At 47.9% G+C, this 13,255-nt stretch overlaps 1 protein-coding gene across 6 annotated transcripts in view; it reads left to right on the top strand.

Moving 5' to 3' along the window:
* Positions 1-13,255, top strand: part of CRACR2A (calcium release activated channel regulator 2A) — a 112,039-nt gene that overhangs the window by 46,720 nt on the left and 52,064 nt on the right. For 5 of the 6 annotated variants that reach the window (XR_012419706.1, XR_012419707.1, XM_045364557.3 and 2 more), the window contains exons 5-6: positions 42-225; positions 5,660-5,806. Coding sequence is in view for 3 of the 6 variants with exons in the window: in XM_045364557.3 (XP_045220492.2) it covers positions 42-225; positions 5,660-5,806 (331 nt within the window). In the remaining 3 variants the exon portion in view is untranslated. The remainder of the gene's footprint in view (positions 1-41; positions 226-5,659; positions 5,807-13,255) is intronic. The other variant, XM_074005836.1, reaches the window with a different exon arrangement.

Here is a 13,255-nt window from a genome sequence, read left to right as displayed (position 1 = left end):
GGGTCGGTCTAATTCAGATCCTTGTGCCCTGCACCCCCTAGGTCACTTCTTCTTCAGACAGAATAACCCAAGTCAGGAAGATGCAGGTGAGCAGGTGGCCCAGCGCCACAAAGAGAAGGTGTATCAGTCCAGAGGGAACGAGGATCTGGGAGACATGGGCGAAGACGAGGAAGCCCAGTTCCAGATGCTGATGGACAGACTTGGAGCCCAAAAGGTTTTGGAAGAGTAAGTGGTGACAGTGATTTGTAGAATGGAGACCAACCCGAGAGGAGCCTCTTCCTGTGTCCATTCAACAGTTAACCTTTGTTAACCACGTGGTGTCGGTCCCTGCACTGGAATGCAGTGCAGGGAAAGGCCCGTTGGTTCTGCCAGTGGGGGGCCTGTCCTTTGTGATGACCTGACTGCGTGTTGGGCTCTGTCTCTGCTTTTTACTTTATTTTTCCGTAGGAAACATTCCTATTCTCCTTCTCTCCCACCCCCGCACCTTCCTCACTCCCGGCCATGCGTTATCCCGCAGTCCTTGGCTCAGCCTTGCTCCCCATGGGGCACTCACACATCAGAGGTCTGTACCACGCCCTCAGGGTTTTTCAGGGAGTTCTCACTAAGGCTTCCTGTCACTGTCAGCTCCCCAGCATCTTTACCTCTCCTGGGTCTCTACAGCTACGGTGCCTCCCAGCTGCCCCAGCTCTGGGCGCCTTCCTGGCAAAAGGCCATCATGTAGCGGCATTTGCACACTGTGTCCCCAGCACACCAGGCTTGTGAAGCAAGCCAAGGTGGGAAATTCACCTGTTTTTAGCAGGCCACTACTTGGAAAATTTTAGAAGGCTGAGATCTCAAACAAAACATAATTACCCCTCCACCTTTTTTTTTCCTAAAAAGTGCTTTGGAATAGACACATGGATCTAAGCCCTGACATTGAAGGAAAGTAAAATGAAATAAGCAAAATGTGATGTTATAGCTAGTAGAAACCAAACAGAGGGCCTGAAAAGCATGTAATACCTTCTGCCCCTTTAGCCTCTGCCTTTGGCCTTTTTGTTTTGGGGTCTCTAGATCTTGGGCTAGGTGTGTGTTTCCTGCAGGGTGGGAATGCCCTACTGATTGCAGCTGACGTTTCCTGAGCTTGGGAAGAGAAGGGGCTATGGTGGGAAATGATAAAGAGGAGGCAAGAGAGAAGAGGCCTATATATGATTTGCAGGACGAAGCTCTGTGAATTTTTCAGCAAACAATTTGGTAGACTGTGGCAGAATTGGGAAAGGCTGGCAAAAGCGTGTTCCAGGCAAGAAAGGGATAGGCAAGGGCCTAGGAAAGATCCTGGTGGGGGTGCTGCACAGGAAGTGGATCTCAAGACCAGCAGCAGTAGCAGCGTTGCTGAAGGCCTAGAAGGGGCTGCAGCAGGTGTGGATCACAGAGGGTGCGGCTGGGCCGGTGGAGGGGGCACAGGTGGGTGGGAAGTTCATTAGTCATACACCTGACCCAGCTTCTCCAAGGACAAAAGGCCAGAGCACAGAGACCATTCCTGGTGACAATGTGACACCTCCTTCTGAAGAAGGGGGAAGGAGAAGGCAGTGCAGGTGAGCTGAGGTGCTGTAATGGAAGGAAGGGGCCTCTCCACCCAGTCCGCACTGCAGGGCATCAGCCTTCCTGGCCGGGTTCTCAATTAGAGTCCACCAGACGTGACTCTGAGGACCTATAGCAAAGGCCAGTACAGAACTGAGCCAAAATGAGATGTCCTGAAGAAGAGGAGGTTTTGTGGAGGTTTCAAGAGTGGTCTGTAAAAACTGATACACAGAAGATGGCGGCCAGCCCCTTCCATCCTCACCAAAGTGGGCTTAGGTTGCAGCATGAGGGAAACATTCATGGCTGTGAGACCTCAGATAGGGAAATAGAAAAGGCTATGAAGATTTGAGGGCTCTTTGAAGATTTTGCTCACTGAAATGATTTGTGTGTTGTTCTGGAAGCAGTGAAATGGATTGATAAACCTCCCAGAATCCCTTTTAGCCTATACTCCCGTATCCTCCCAGGAGGGGTGGCCTTGGTGTGTTCTAGAAGTTTGAGACTGGACATCTGCACTTTGGCTTTTCTTGGTGGCCTGATTGGCTGAGTGATTTGACAGCTTAGTGAGCATTGGCTTGTTTTTCGTCAAAAGTTGGAAGACTTGTCCCTTTCCCAGAAATCTGGGGCAAGATGTTGTTGCCATGACTAAGTAGTTCAAAGAGTGTTGGAAGATGAGCAGGTGGGTCTGCAAATCTCGCTGGGACTTTAGCTCGGTTGGCTCCAACAGGAACCTGGCAGGTGTGGACAGACAGACGTAGGCTGGCAAGGTGAACCTTGATTTTACAATGCGTTTACTTCGTGATGGCATGTCTCAATTCGTTTGGTTTGCTGTAATACACTGCCATAGATGGGGTACTTTATAAATAACCAAAATTTCTTTCTGGCAGTTCTGGAAGCTAGGAAGTTCAAGATCAAGGTGCCAGCAGATTTGCTGTCTGATGAGGTCACATTTCCTCGTTCACAGACAGTTGTCTTCTCACTGTATCCTCATATGGCAGGAAGGGTGAATGAGCTGCTTCTGGACTCTTTTATAAGGGCACTAGTGCCATTCGTGAGGGCTCTGCCTTCATGATCGAATCACCTCTCAAAGTCACCTTCTGATACCATCACGTCAGGGTTAGGATTTAAACATATGAATTTGTAGGAGATATAAACATTCAGACCACAGCAGGGAACAACCTGCCACAGGGATGGGAGGTCACCATGGTGTCTCTCTGAGATCCTCTTATTTCTGAACCCTTTGTCACATCTAAATTTTACCTGTAGGATGAAATAAGACCCCCCACAAAATGTTGTGTGTGTGTTGTGGGGCAGGGAGGAATGGAACTCATTCTGAAAAACAGAGAGGCTCCTTACCTCCTCTTCTCCCATTTCCCAGATTCACCCATGACATCCAGTACAGTGCAAGGTTTACAGTAGATCATAATAAATACTTGTTGCATTCATAAGGAAATGGGTGGGTGGATGGATGGATGGATGGATGGATGGATGGATGGATGGATGGACGGATAGATGGATGGTCTAAATAAGTAGGCGGATGCTTGGATGGGATAGTAATAAGGAAATGGGTGGGTGGATGGATGGATGGATGGATGGTCTAAATAAGTAGGCAGATGTTTGGATGGGATAGAAGAAAGAACTGGTGGAAGTGATGGATCAAGGAAAGGAGGGAGAGAGGGATGAAGTGTTAAAGAGATGACCAGATAACTGATCAGAGGTGGGCCTGTTTCTCAGTGGTCCTCTTCTCTGCTGGGTGCAGAGAGTAATGTCCATTCCCCAAGAGCATTGCTAGCATGGCATTATTGAATATCACTTCTGAATAATATTTCTAAAATATAATGCTTAATATACAAGCACAAAGGATTTTATTCCTTATCCTGAGGGTTCCTGGTCAGAGCTATCCTCAGATCTTCTGTTTTTGGAATATTAATGGGAGACAAGCCACATTTATGTTTCTGTTTTTGTGGTTTCTGTCTTAAAGTGATTTATTAGGGAGTACTTCCAGAAGAAACTGATAAGGAATTTGGGGAAGTGGGACAGGGAAAGGAAGTAAAACAAATAATGGCGTAATTTTAGGAAAAGTCCTGGTTCTCCAGGGATATTATTTGTGTAGTCATAATAGTATAAACATTTACTTATTATCATATTTGGGAATTGGCATACAGAGTTTTAAAACAATACTGATTACAGAACACAGTGTCGACGGCACTAGTCCCACTCATGTGGGCTCTGCCTTCGTGATCTAATCACCTCTCAAAGGCCTCACCTATTGATCCCATCATGTTGGGGGTTAGGATTTAAACATATGAACTTGTGGGAGATATAAACATTCAGACCACAGCAGGGAACAACCTGCCACAGGGATGGGAGGTCACCACCCATTTCTCAGTGGGCCTCTTCTCTGCAGGGTACAGAGAGTAATGTCTATGCCACAGGGGCGTTGCTAGCATGGCACTATCAAATATCACTTCCAAAGAAAATTTCTAAAATGTAATGCTTGTTATATAAGCACAGATAATTTTATTCTTTATCCTGAGGATTCCTGGGGAGCCAACAGGAATCTGTTGGTGACAGATTGTCAAGGTACAGATGACTGTAATGGACAAGCAAATTTTGGAAAGAGCTCAAGAGAAGTATAGGCATACAGATAGATAACTTTATCCTCATAAAACAAGGGTCATAAGCGATTTTCCATAATTAAATTAAATTAATTAAATGTGAAATATACACTACATAAAGTCTCAAAGTTTAACAGAGTAAATAATCAAAATGTAATTATGTTGAAAGGATGGAAGGAGGTGAAGGACTTATATTTGCAATAGCTGGAAACTTGAAAGATTAAGACACAGAGTGAATATTTAAGTAACAAAAGACTTTGAGAAGACAATGAACTGAGCTAGTTATTACATCTTGTTCTATAGATGTGAAAAAAGTGTTGGAAAATACATATGTGCCCATTAATTTAAAAAATCAAACACCTGATTGTTTGGGGGATAAGATTTATATTTATTCTCTACTTTGCTAGAACAAAGTTGAATTGGTAATTGATAATAAACTAGCCTGTGAAGTTTCACTTGAACTCTACTGTTTATTGTTCTATAACTTTCAAACTTGATGCTATAACACTCTATTGCCTGCTAGCTGTGAGAAATTATTAACTTTTATTGAATTAAAACCTATCCTTTTTCAGATTTGTGTTTAACTTAGCTTGATCATTGACTACAGATTTTTTGGTTTCTCCAGAAAGGGAGAACAGGGTCCACCATGTGTGTCTCCTCCTCATTCCCTCCCTGGGTATCAGCCTGAGCCCCTGCATCTCTGCCACTGAGCCGTGTACACACGTGCCTCTGAGCCTTTGTTTATTGGCCTCCCGGTCTCCCAAATCTGTCTCGCCTTGTCTTTCTGCATGCGCACATCTTTCAGACTTGCTCCTTCCCTTCTTTTTGCCTGTCAGTCATCCCTAGTGTCACCAGGCCACAGTGGGGTGCTGCATATTCTCTTCCCTTCCTGCAGCGACAGTTGCTTTCTGCCATCCATCACATGGCACGTCTTTACCTTTCAGCAGTGAGGACCATCCTTCCTGGAGGCAACAAGCTCTCTCCTTTAGCTCCATAGCGTGTGTCCTCACATGCACTGGGCTCCTGTCCTGTCTTCCTCCTGGCATTTGGAGATGCACCCGAGCATGTTGCTGTGCACACTCAGCCCCATGAGCCCATCGTGAAGGCCACAGGAGAACAGAAGCAGCAGAGCGAGGTGGGGAAGGAGGCCAACACTGGAGTCAGACAGAGCCCGATCTGGACCCCTGACTCCATCAGTTACTGCTGGGTGATCTTAGACAGCTCACTCCACCTCTCTTCACCTGCTTCCTCATCTGTAAATGGGGTAATTGCAGCTCCTGCCTCATAGGGTTACTGTGAGGACAAAATGAGCTGATACCCTTGAAGCTCCTCGCATGCAGCAGGCATTCGGTCCACGTTAGCTACTGTCATCTTTATGGTGATTCTGACGGTACTGTTTCTGGATGTCAGTTTCCTGTCTGGGAACCTCTGTATTTCCCATGAAGCCTCATTTCCACACTTCCACATGAGCATCCCTTCTCTTGCAGTGAAAGTGATGTCAAGCAGCTGTGGCTGCAGCTGAAGAAGGATGAACCTCATTTGCTATCCAACTTTGAAGATTTCCTGACCAGAATCTTCTCCCAGCTCCAAGAAGCCCATGAGGAGAAGAATGAACTGGAGTATGCCCTAAAAAGGTGGGTACCCCAGTGTCAGCCGCTTTCTGTAACTATGTGTGAAAGAGACACACAGTGCACTTTCTCTTAGATCTTCTGCCAGAACGTTGTGTGATGCCTCCTTATCGCTGTCTGCCAAAGTGGGGACCGGGTCGTATGTCTGTCACGATATATGTATTTTTAAGCTCTCCCTCACCTTTATAAGCTATATGATAGGCACTATTCTAAATACTTTTTATACACTAGCTTATTTAGTCCTCACCACAACCCTTTGAAGTGGGGACTGGTTATCATTTTGCACTTATTATCTGCACATTTTGCAGGTGGAGGGTTGGAAACCCAGAAAGGTTAAGTAGTATGCCCCAGAAGGCACAGCTTGTAAACGGTAGAGCCAGGACTTGGAGTGAGCTAGCCGGGTGCCCGTGACCAGAAGAAAAATCACTCTGATTCCCTCCAGGCAGTAAGGCCCCAACATACTGGGCCATCCCCCAGTGCCAGATCAGCCTACTTTGCAGAGGTGGCATGTTTGGTAAGGTGACCTATAGCCCTGCTGAATGTCCCTCCTCCTGGCCGCTCTCTCCCATCACGGCCTCATGTATCTTCATCTGCCATATTTGCCTCCAAGACCTCTCCAGGAGACAGGACCAGGCAAGTTAAGCAACATCTGAAGAAGCTGCTGAAGAACTGAACCAGAGTCAGAACAGGCAGGTATATCACAAAACCGGGGCAAGCCCGCTAGACACCAGTCCCTTCATGAGAATCAATGCATGGTTATGGGCACCATGCTGTTCTTAGTCCTTTAACACACATTTACAGCCATGAGCTCGCATTTTGTGAACATGGACTTAGACGTGGTATGACTAGGGATGGTTCATAACCCTGAAGGTGAGGCCAAAACACAGGGCTGGGTTTGAGTAGAGCTTGGAAGCATACAGAGGAGGCCCTGCCCCCTGCTTCTGCCACGAAATCTTGTCCACACCCAGAGATCTGCTCATATTCTGCAGGAATCCTCAACAATCCCATGGCTGTGCAGTTCCACAGACCACCTGCTCCTCCATTCAGATACTTCCAGCAAAGCCTGGAAGGCAGTTTCAGAGTCTGTGCCGAAATAGTCTTAGAGCAAGCGTGCAGCCTCTAATTGCACAAGAAGAGATCACCGTGTGTCTTGCTGTGTAGATCATCTATTTACACATTATTCTGAGTCCCGGCTCCTTTTCGTCTTGTGTCTCCCCACCCTCAACTCTAAAAATAACTTGTTGAGGTCCATTGGGTATACACAGATCTGGGGAGAAAGGACTCTTAGGACTCTGCATTATGAGGAAGCTGAGGCCAAGTATCACTGGAGGAAACATAGTTTGGCTGGAGGACTGTTTAGAACATTCTGGGGAGAGGCTCCCAAAGCTCAGAGAAGGGAAGGATTAAAGGGTGTATTTTTATATAGCTATTACCTAATTAAGAATCAGACAGAACTGGCCGGGCGCGGTGGCTCAAGCCTGTAATCCCAGCACTTTGGGAGGCCGAGACGGGCGGATCACGAGGTCAGGAGATCGAGACCATCCTGGCTAATATGGTGAAACCCCGTTGCTACTAAAAAATACAAAAAACTAGCCAGGCGAGGTGGCGGGCGCCTGTAGTCCCAGCTACTCGGGAGGCTGAGGCAGGAGAATGGTGTGAACCCGGGAGGCGGAGCTTGCAGTGAGATCCAGCCACAGCACTCCAGCCTGGGCGACAGAGCAAGACTCCGTCTCAAAAAAAAAAAAAAAAAAAAAAAAAAAAAAAAAAAGAATCAGACAGAACTGAGTTTGATTCTTGATTCTGCCATTTACTAGCTGTGCAACTCAGGACAAGTTACCTAACCTCTCTGAGTCTCAGCTTCCTTATCTGTAAGATAGGGATAGTATCCATCTCACAGAGTTTTGAGTATTAAATGAGATAATGCATGTAAGTATTTGGAACAGTGCTGGCACTTAAGTATCCAATGAATGTCAAAATAATAATTATTAGTATTTTAAATAAGTATCTTTATTAGTCTTAGAGGATTTGTCTGGCTGAAGTGGCGAGTTTGAGCATCAGTATAATCAGAGGCTAAGTTTAAGGATCCCTGTATCCTTCCAGACAACAGTATAGTGACTTGCTGCTCAAAGTATAGTCCATGGACCAGCAATGTTGGCATCACCTGGAAACATCTTAGGAATGGAGAGTCTCAGACCTCACCCCCAGCCCCACTGAATCTGCGTTTTAACAGGGTGTCCAGGTGCTTAGCGTGTAACTTTGGGAAGTGGGAGGCTGAGAATCAGGAGTTCTGGGTTTGAGTCACGTATGGCTTTGCAACCAGCTAGCTCTGTGACTGCTCAAATTTCTCGGCCTCTCTTGAGGCTTGGTTTTCCTATCTGTAAAATGAGGGGACTGGATTAGTTGCTGACCCCACTTCACCCCTTCTCCCCTCTGACCCCCAGCACTGATCACCTGGAGGAGCCACAGCAAAAGTTAATTGGTCTCTCCCAGAAAGGAAGGCATTCTTCTCTTCTCTAAGGAGATAATTGCAGTCTGAACTGGTGGGCAATTACCCAGCCTTAGCCTGCATCTCATCTGCAGGACCTCCTCTGCTGGCCTGCATTTCTGCAGGAAGAAACAAGTGCCCCTGACTTGCTGGAGAGCTGCTTAGCCCTGATATCCATCTTTAAGGGCCTCTATTAGTGGTTTGTCTTCATTTAGTAATTGTGCTTGAAACGTTGTTGAGATAAAAGTCAAGCCACTCTTGGCTGCATATGCACAACCAGCTCATCCAAAGGTTCCAGCCTCTCCATGCCCATCCTCAGTCAGTATCCCTGCCAGCCATGCCTGCTCTGGAGTCAGCTGATCAAGGCCCACTCCTGGCTAGGGAACTGTGTTGGGATTGGGGACTCACTGAACTCTTTGACCAGTCCCATTCCAGAGGTATTCTCCAGATGCAGAACCGGAGAACTGCAGACTGTATTGAGCAGGGCACTGAAATAGGAGGCAGGAAGGACTGGCGCCCCTGCCCAACCACTGGCACTTACCAGCTGTGTGACCTCAGGCAACTTGCGTTACCTCTCTGTGCATCAGTTTCCTTATTGGAAACCTCTGATGTTTTCTACTAGAGCCTCTTTCAGTCTCTTCTATTTTTTAAAGAAAGGTGGGTCGCACCTTGCTGGTGGGCCTGTCTATAAAGGCACTTGCAACTCAGACGTCAAACAAGAGACTGGAAATCCCAACAGGGTATAGGATATGAAAATGGGATTCTTTACAAATGACTCAGGGTGAGATTAAGTGATTCTGAGACATCTAGAAAGTGAGTTTGGAGGTGTGAGGTTGTTTGTGGGAGGGACATTTTCAGGTTTTAGAGAGGAAGTTGGGGATGGCCTGATTTGGGAGGGAGCCTAGAGGAATCCCGAGGAGAAGAGCGGGTTCTGGTGAGCTGTGAGAATATCTCCCAGGCACCTCCACACGCTCACTTTTCATTATAGTGGATGACATTTCAATGAGCGTGTATCCCGGATGCTGGGGATGACAGCTCAGCTGTCGGCTGCATGTCGGCTGCATGTCTGCCCCAGGCCAGGCACCGGGGGAACAGTCTGTGTGTAACCAGTTGCTAGCATCGAACCAGCACTCCCTCCATGCCAGGCTCTGAGTTAAGCAAAGGGAACATAGAGTCCCTCTCCTTGAGGAGTTCGTGATTGCACCGAGGAGACGGCACTTAGGTGCCTGGAAATTCTGCACAAGACAGACCAGAAAATCCTCCTGCAAATGAAACATTAGACAGCATTGCCATGGGCAGCACAGCCTCTACTTTTTCTCCTCGTGCAGACCACACACCTTCCTCCCACAGGGCCAGAGAAAATGAGGCTGACCTGTGGGGGAGTTCGGCCTCATGCAGGTTAGGCAGGACACACACTCCCTGTCCCCAGCCTCCCAGGCTGGGCCATATCCCCCAGGTCGCACTGCGGCTGTGAGTGGAAAAGGGCCACCCCAGCTTCCTCCTCACATTTACCCCCACTTCCTGGGAGGGGGGAGCTGGCAACTGAGGTGGCTGAGTGCTAGGCAAGCCCTCGATAGCTGAGGCCAGGAGAACCCCTCAGAGCATCCTGGAGCATTGTCAGAAACAACCCAGAGTCCTCCTCACTCACGGCCGTGAATGTTTTTTTAACCTACATATCAGAAATAGGAGCAGGAAAGGAGTCTGGGAGCATTCAGTCTCCCACACCCTTGTCCTTTTGCACAGAAGTTAAAGAAATGCGGCCGGGCGCGGTGGCTCACGCCTGTAATCCCAGCACTTTGGGAGGCTGAGGTGGGCGGATCACAAGGTCAGGAGATTGAGACCATCCTGGCTAACACGGTGAAACCCCATCTCTACTAAAAATACAAAAAACTAGCCGGGCGTGGTGGTGGGCACCTGTGGTCCCAGCTACTCGGGAGGCTGAGGCAGGAGAATGGCGTGAACCCGGGAGGGGGAGCTTGCAGTGAGCTGAGATCCGGCCACTGCACCCCAGCCTGGGCGACAGAGCAAGACTCCGTCTGAAAAAAAAAAAAAAAAAAAAAGAAGTTGAAATTTCAGATTCGAGCCCCTTCTGGGCCTCCACTTCTCTCCAAGGAAGGAAGGTGAGACTTCTGCTGAGCAAGTCCCCTCCGCATTCACAGTGCAGATGTGCAGAGGTCTTCACACTTCAGCACGAGGGATATAGTGTAGACATTGGGGAGAACTTAGAATTGGGAATGTCTTTGCCATGGAAAGCATCCTCTGCATTTAACTTTTTCTGGAACAAAAGCTTGAGATCTCCAAGGGATGTAGAGCAGTGCTATCTGGAGGCAGCAGTAGATCCAGACTCTTCACCAGAACCACTTTGGGATGCCAGAGGTCCCACCCCAGTGGGGGCCAGTTCAGTTGTCTGAGGTGGGGGCTTAACGTCTGTATTCGTAATGTATGGGGGCAAGGGCAAATTAGGCAGTGTCTGAGTGGGGTGCTTTGAGCGCTGAAGGAAAGTGCTTTCTAGATCAAAGGCCAGCCCCAGGCTGCGCTCTGGGAGGGCTCCGACTCAATCCTCTGCAGCTCTGTAGCCTGGGAATACCAGCTGGCTGCCTGTTTGGCATCATTGGTTGACCATACTCGGGCTTGACAAGCTTAGCAGCAGGCCCCACGCCCTCCTTGGAATCAGCTCCTCATTTGCACAGTGTTCCCTTGTCCATCTGAATCAGACCTCAGGCCGTTTCTTGGGAGCTCACAGGCTCTTAAGTTGCAGCCGCTACCAGCTGCTATTCAGCCACTTCCTGTCTGCAGTGATTCCCTGGGCTCTGGGAAGGTGTCCAGACTAGGAGGAATGCACCCTACAGACTGACAGGCAGCCCCAGCTATGATAGCCTGCACCCCCACACAAGCCTGAGGATCGGCAGCCTGTGTTGTGGGGCCTGGAGGACAAGGAAGCTGTCCCCGAAGCTTTTCAGGGAAGAGATGCCATCACATCGCTGGCCCTGCCTCCAGATAGGGCAGCAAATAAAGCATCATATTCCTGGCAGGTGGCCCTTACATCCCACAGAGTTCTTCGTGACCTTGGGGAAGGCCTCAGCTTCATAGTTCTCGAATGGTAGGTTGCTTAGATTTACCAGAGGATTTTTAACTTAAAAGGTAGTTCCCTCTCCACTAGAGAGTCTAAATCGGTGTGTCTCAGGGAAGGGGTCCAGGAACGTGCACCATAACACACATCCCAGGCGGTTCTGATACAGGCAGGCTGGAGACCACGCTTTGAGAAATGCTGCTCTAGCCAGTTCTTCCAGAATCAATCAGCCAGCAAAAGGTACATCCCCGGGTGCCCTTCCAATCTGGAATGCTAGCCCTATTGTTAGGGTGAAGTTCTCGGCGGGGACTCTAGGTGACGAGGTTGTGACTTAATCGAATGCATGTCTTCTGTGGGTTTATTATTATGTTGAGCACATTGTTAACATTGCCCTGAGAGCAAATTGGAAAGTGAGGACTGTTTGTGCTCTGGGTACACCACGGGCGTGATTTGTAAACCCGACTAATAAAAAACGATTTGCTTTATAGAATGGGATAAAACTGCAAAGTTGGTTTATACAGGCAGCAGAATCTAATTTGGAAGAGACCATCCATCTTGAAAATCCAATTGGCAATTTCACAGTCTTTGCAGAATTTTCTACAAACTCTTACATTTTCCTTTCATTCAGCTCTATTCTAGTCATGCATGTATGTGTGTGCACGTGCATGTGCCCACGTGTGTGAGAGATGGAGACAGAGAGAGACAGAGATAAGCAGATAATTACGGAGACCGAGATAGACTGATCTCAGGGGAACAAAACTCTAAACAGGATTTTTCTAGTGGGAGCTTCTTAGCTGTCAGAGGACTGCAGCTGCCCGAAGAAGGTGGCAGAGGGCACTGGGGAGTCCAAAACCCTGCTTACCATTCCCATTCCAAGTACAAAACTGACTGAGGCTAAATTTGCTTCCATGTTCTTCTCTTGCAAAGAGCAGACTTCTTGAGACTTCTCTAGTCGAGGGTCTTCATTCTGTCATCAGCATGTTGGGCAGGGAGTGGGAGGGAATGTGGGTAACATGGGGGAATAGGAGTCAAGCCCCTCCCATAATCTTGCCTCTCTTTGACCATAGCAGTGCGGACTATTGGCCCCATACCTTGCTCCAGTTCGTGCTCACTCCCCAGTTGACAAATTCCAGGTGTAATTTGGAACACTGACAATTCTAAATGCAAGTATATGGAGTTATCTATTTTACAACCTAGGCTGCTGGGCCAGACATTGTGGTGATGTGAATGGAACCACGGGACCCGAGTTAAGGCCTGGATTCTGCCGGCTACTCTGACCTTTGGAAATCTGGTTACTTCACTGTTTTGATCCTCATTTTCTTCACTTGAAAAACAAAGATGTAGGGAGTACATGAGCTTTATAAGCTTTCATTCTGTGATGGGGAGGAGGGATTCTCCTCTTTGCATCTGCCTTTGCCGAAACTTTGCAAACCAGGAGACGTAATTGATCAAACCACAGCCTCAAAGACACACATACAATCAGAATGACAACTCTCCAAGGCCAATGGCCACTTCTGAAACTCTGCCTTGAGTTCAAGCTCCTGAAATTTACCTAAATTGTAGAGAAATGCCATTTCCTCTCTCCAAGGCCAAGCCTACACTTTCATTTACAACCGGCAGAAACTACATTTTTCTTGGAATGATTTCAGCACACCCCTGCCTACAACCTAGGCAGGGGAATGGACGACTTTCTAAGACCCTCTGAAATCCCAACAGATTTTATTTAAAAGGGAGGACAAAGGAGAGGAGAAGCACGAAGAAAATCTTTTGACCAAGCAGTATTCCACAGCAGGAAGGCCTTGGCCTCTGTGCCGTTAGCGGGAGCTCCAGTGATGTTGAGTATTAATGCTTCGCTCTGGCGTAGCACCTTAACTCTCAGTGTGCACAGCACTTTGTGAAG

Source organism: Macaca fascicularis, chromosome 11, assembly GCF_037993035.2.
Source record: "Macaca fascicularis isolate 582-1 chromosome 11, T2T-MFA8v1.1".
In the NCBI taxonomy this organism is placed as follows: domain Eukaryota; kingdom Metazoa; phylum Chordata; class Mammalia; order Primates; family Cercopithecidae; genus Macaca; species Macaca fascicularis.
This window is presented reverse-complemented; position numbering and strand designations above follow the sequence as displayed.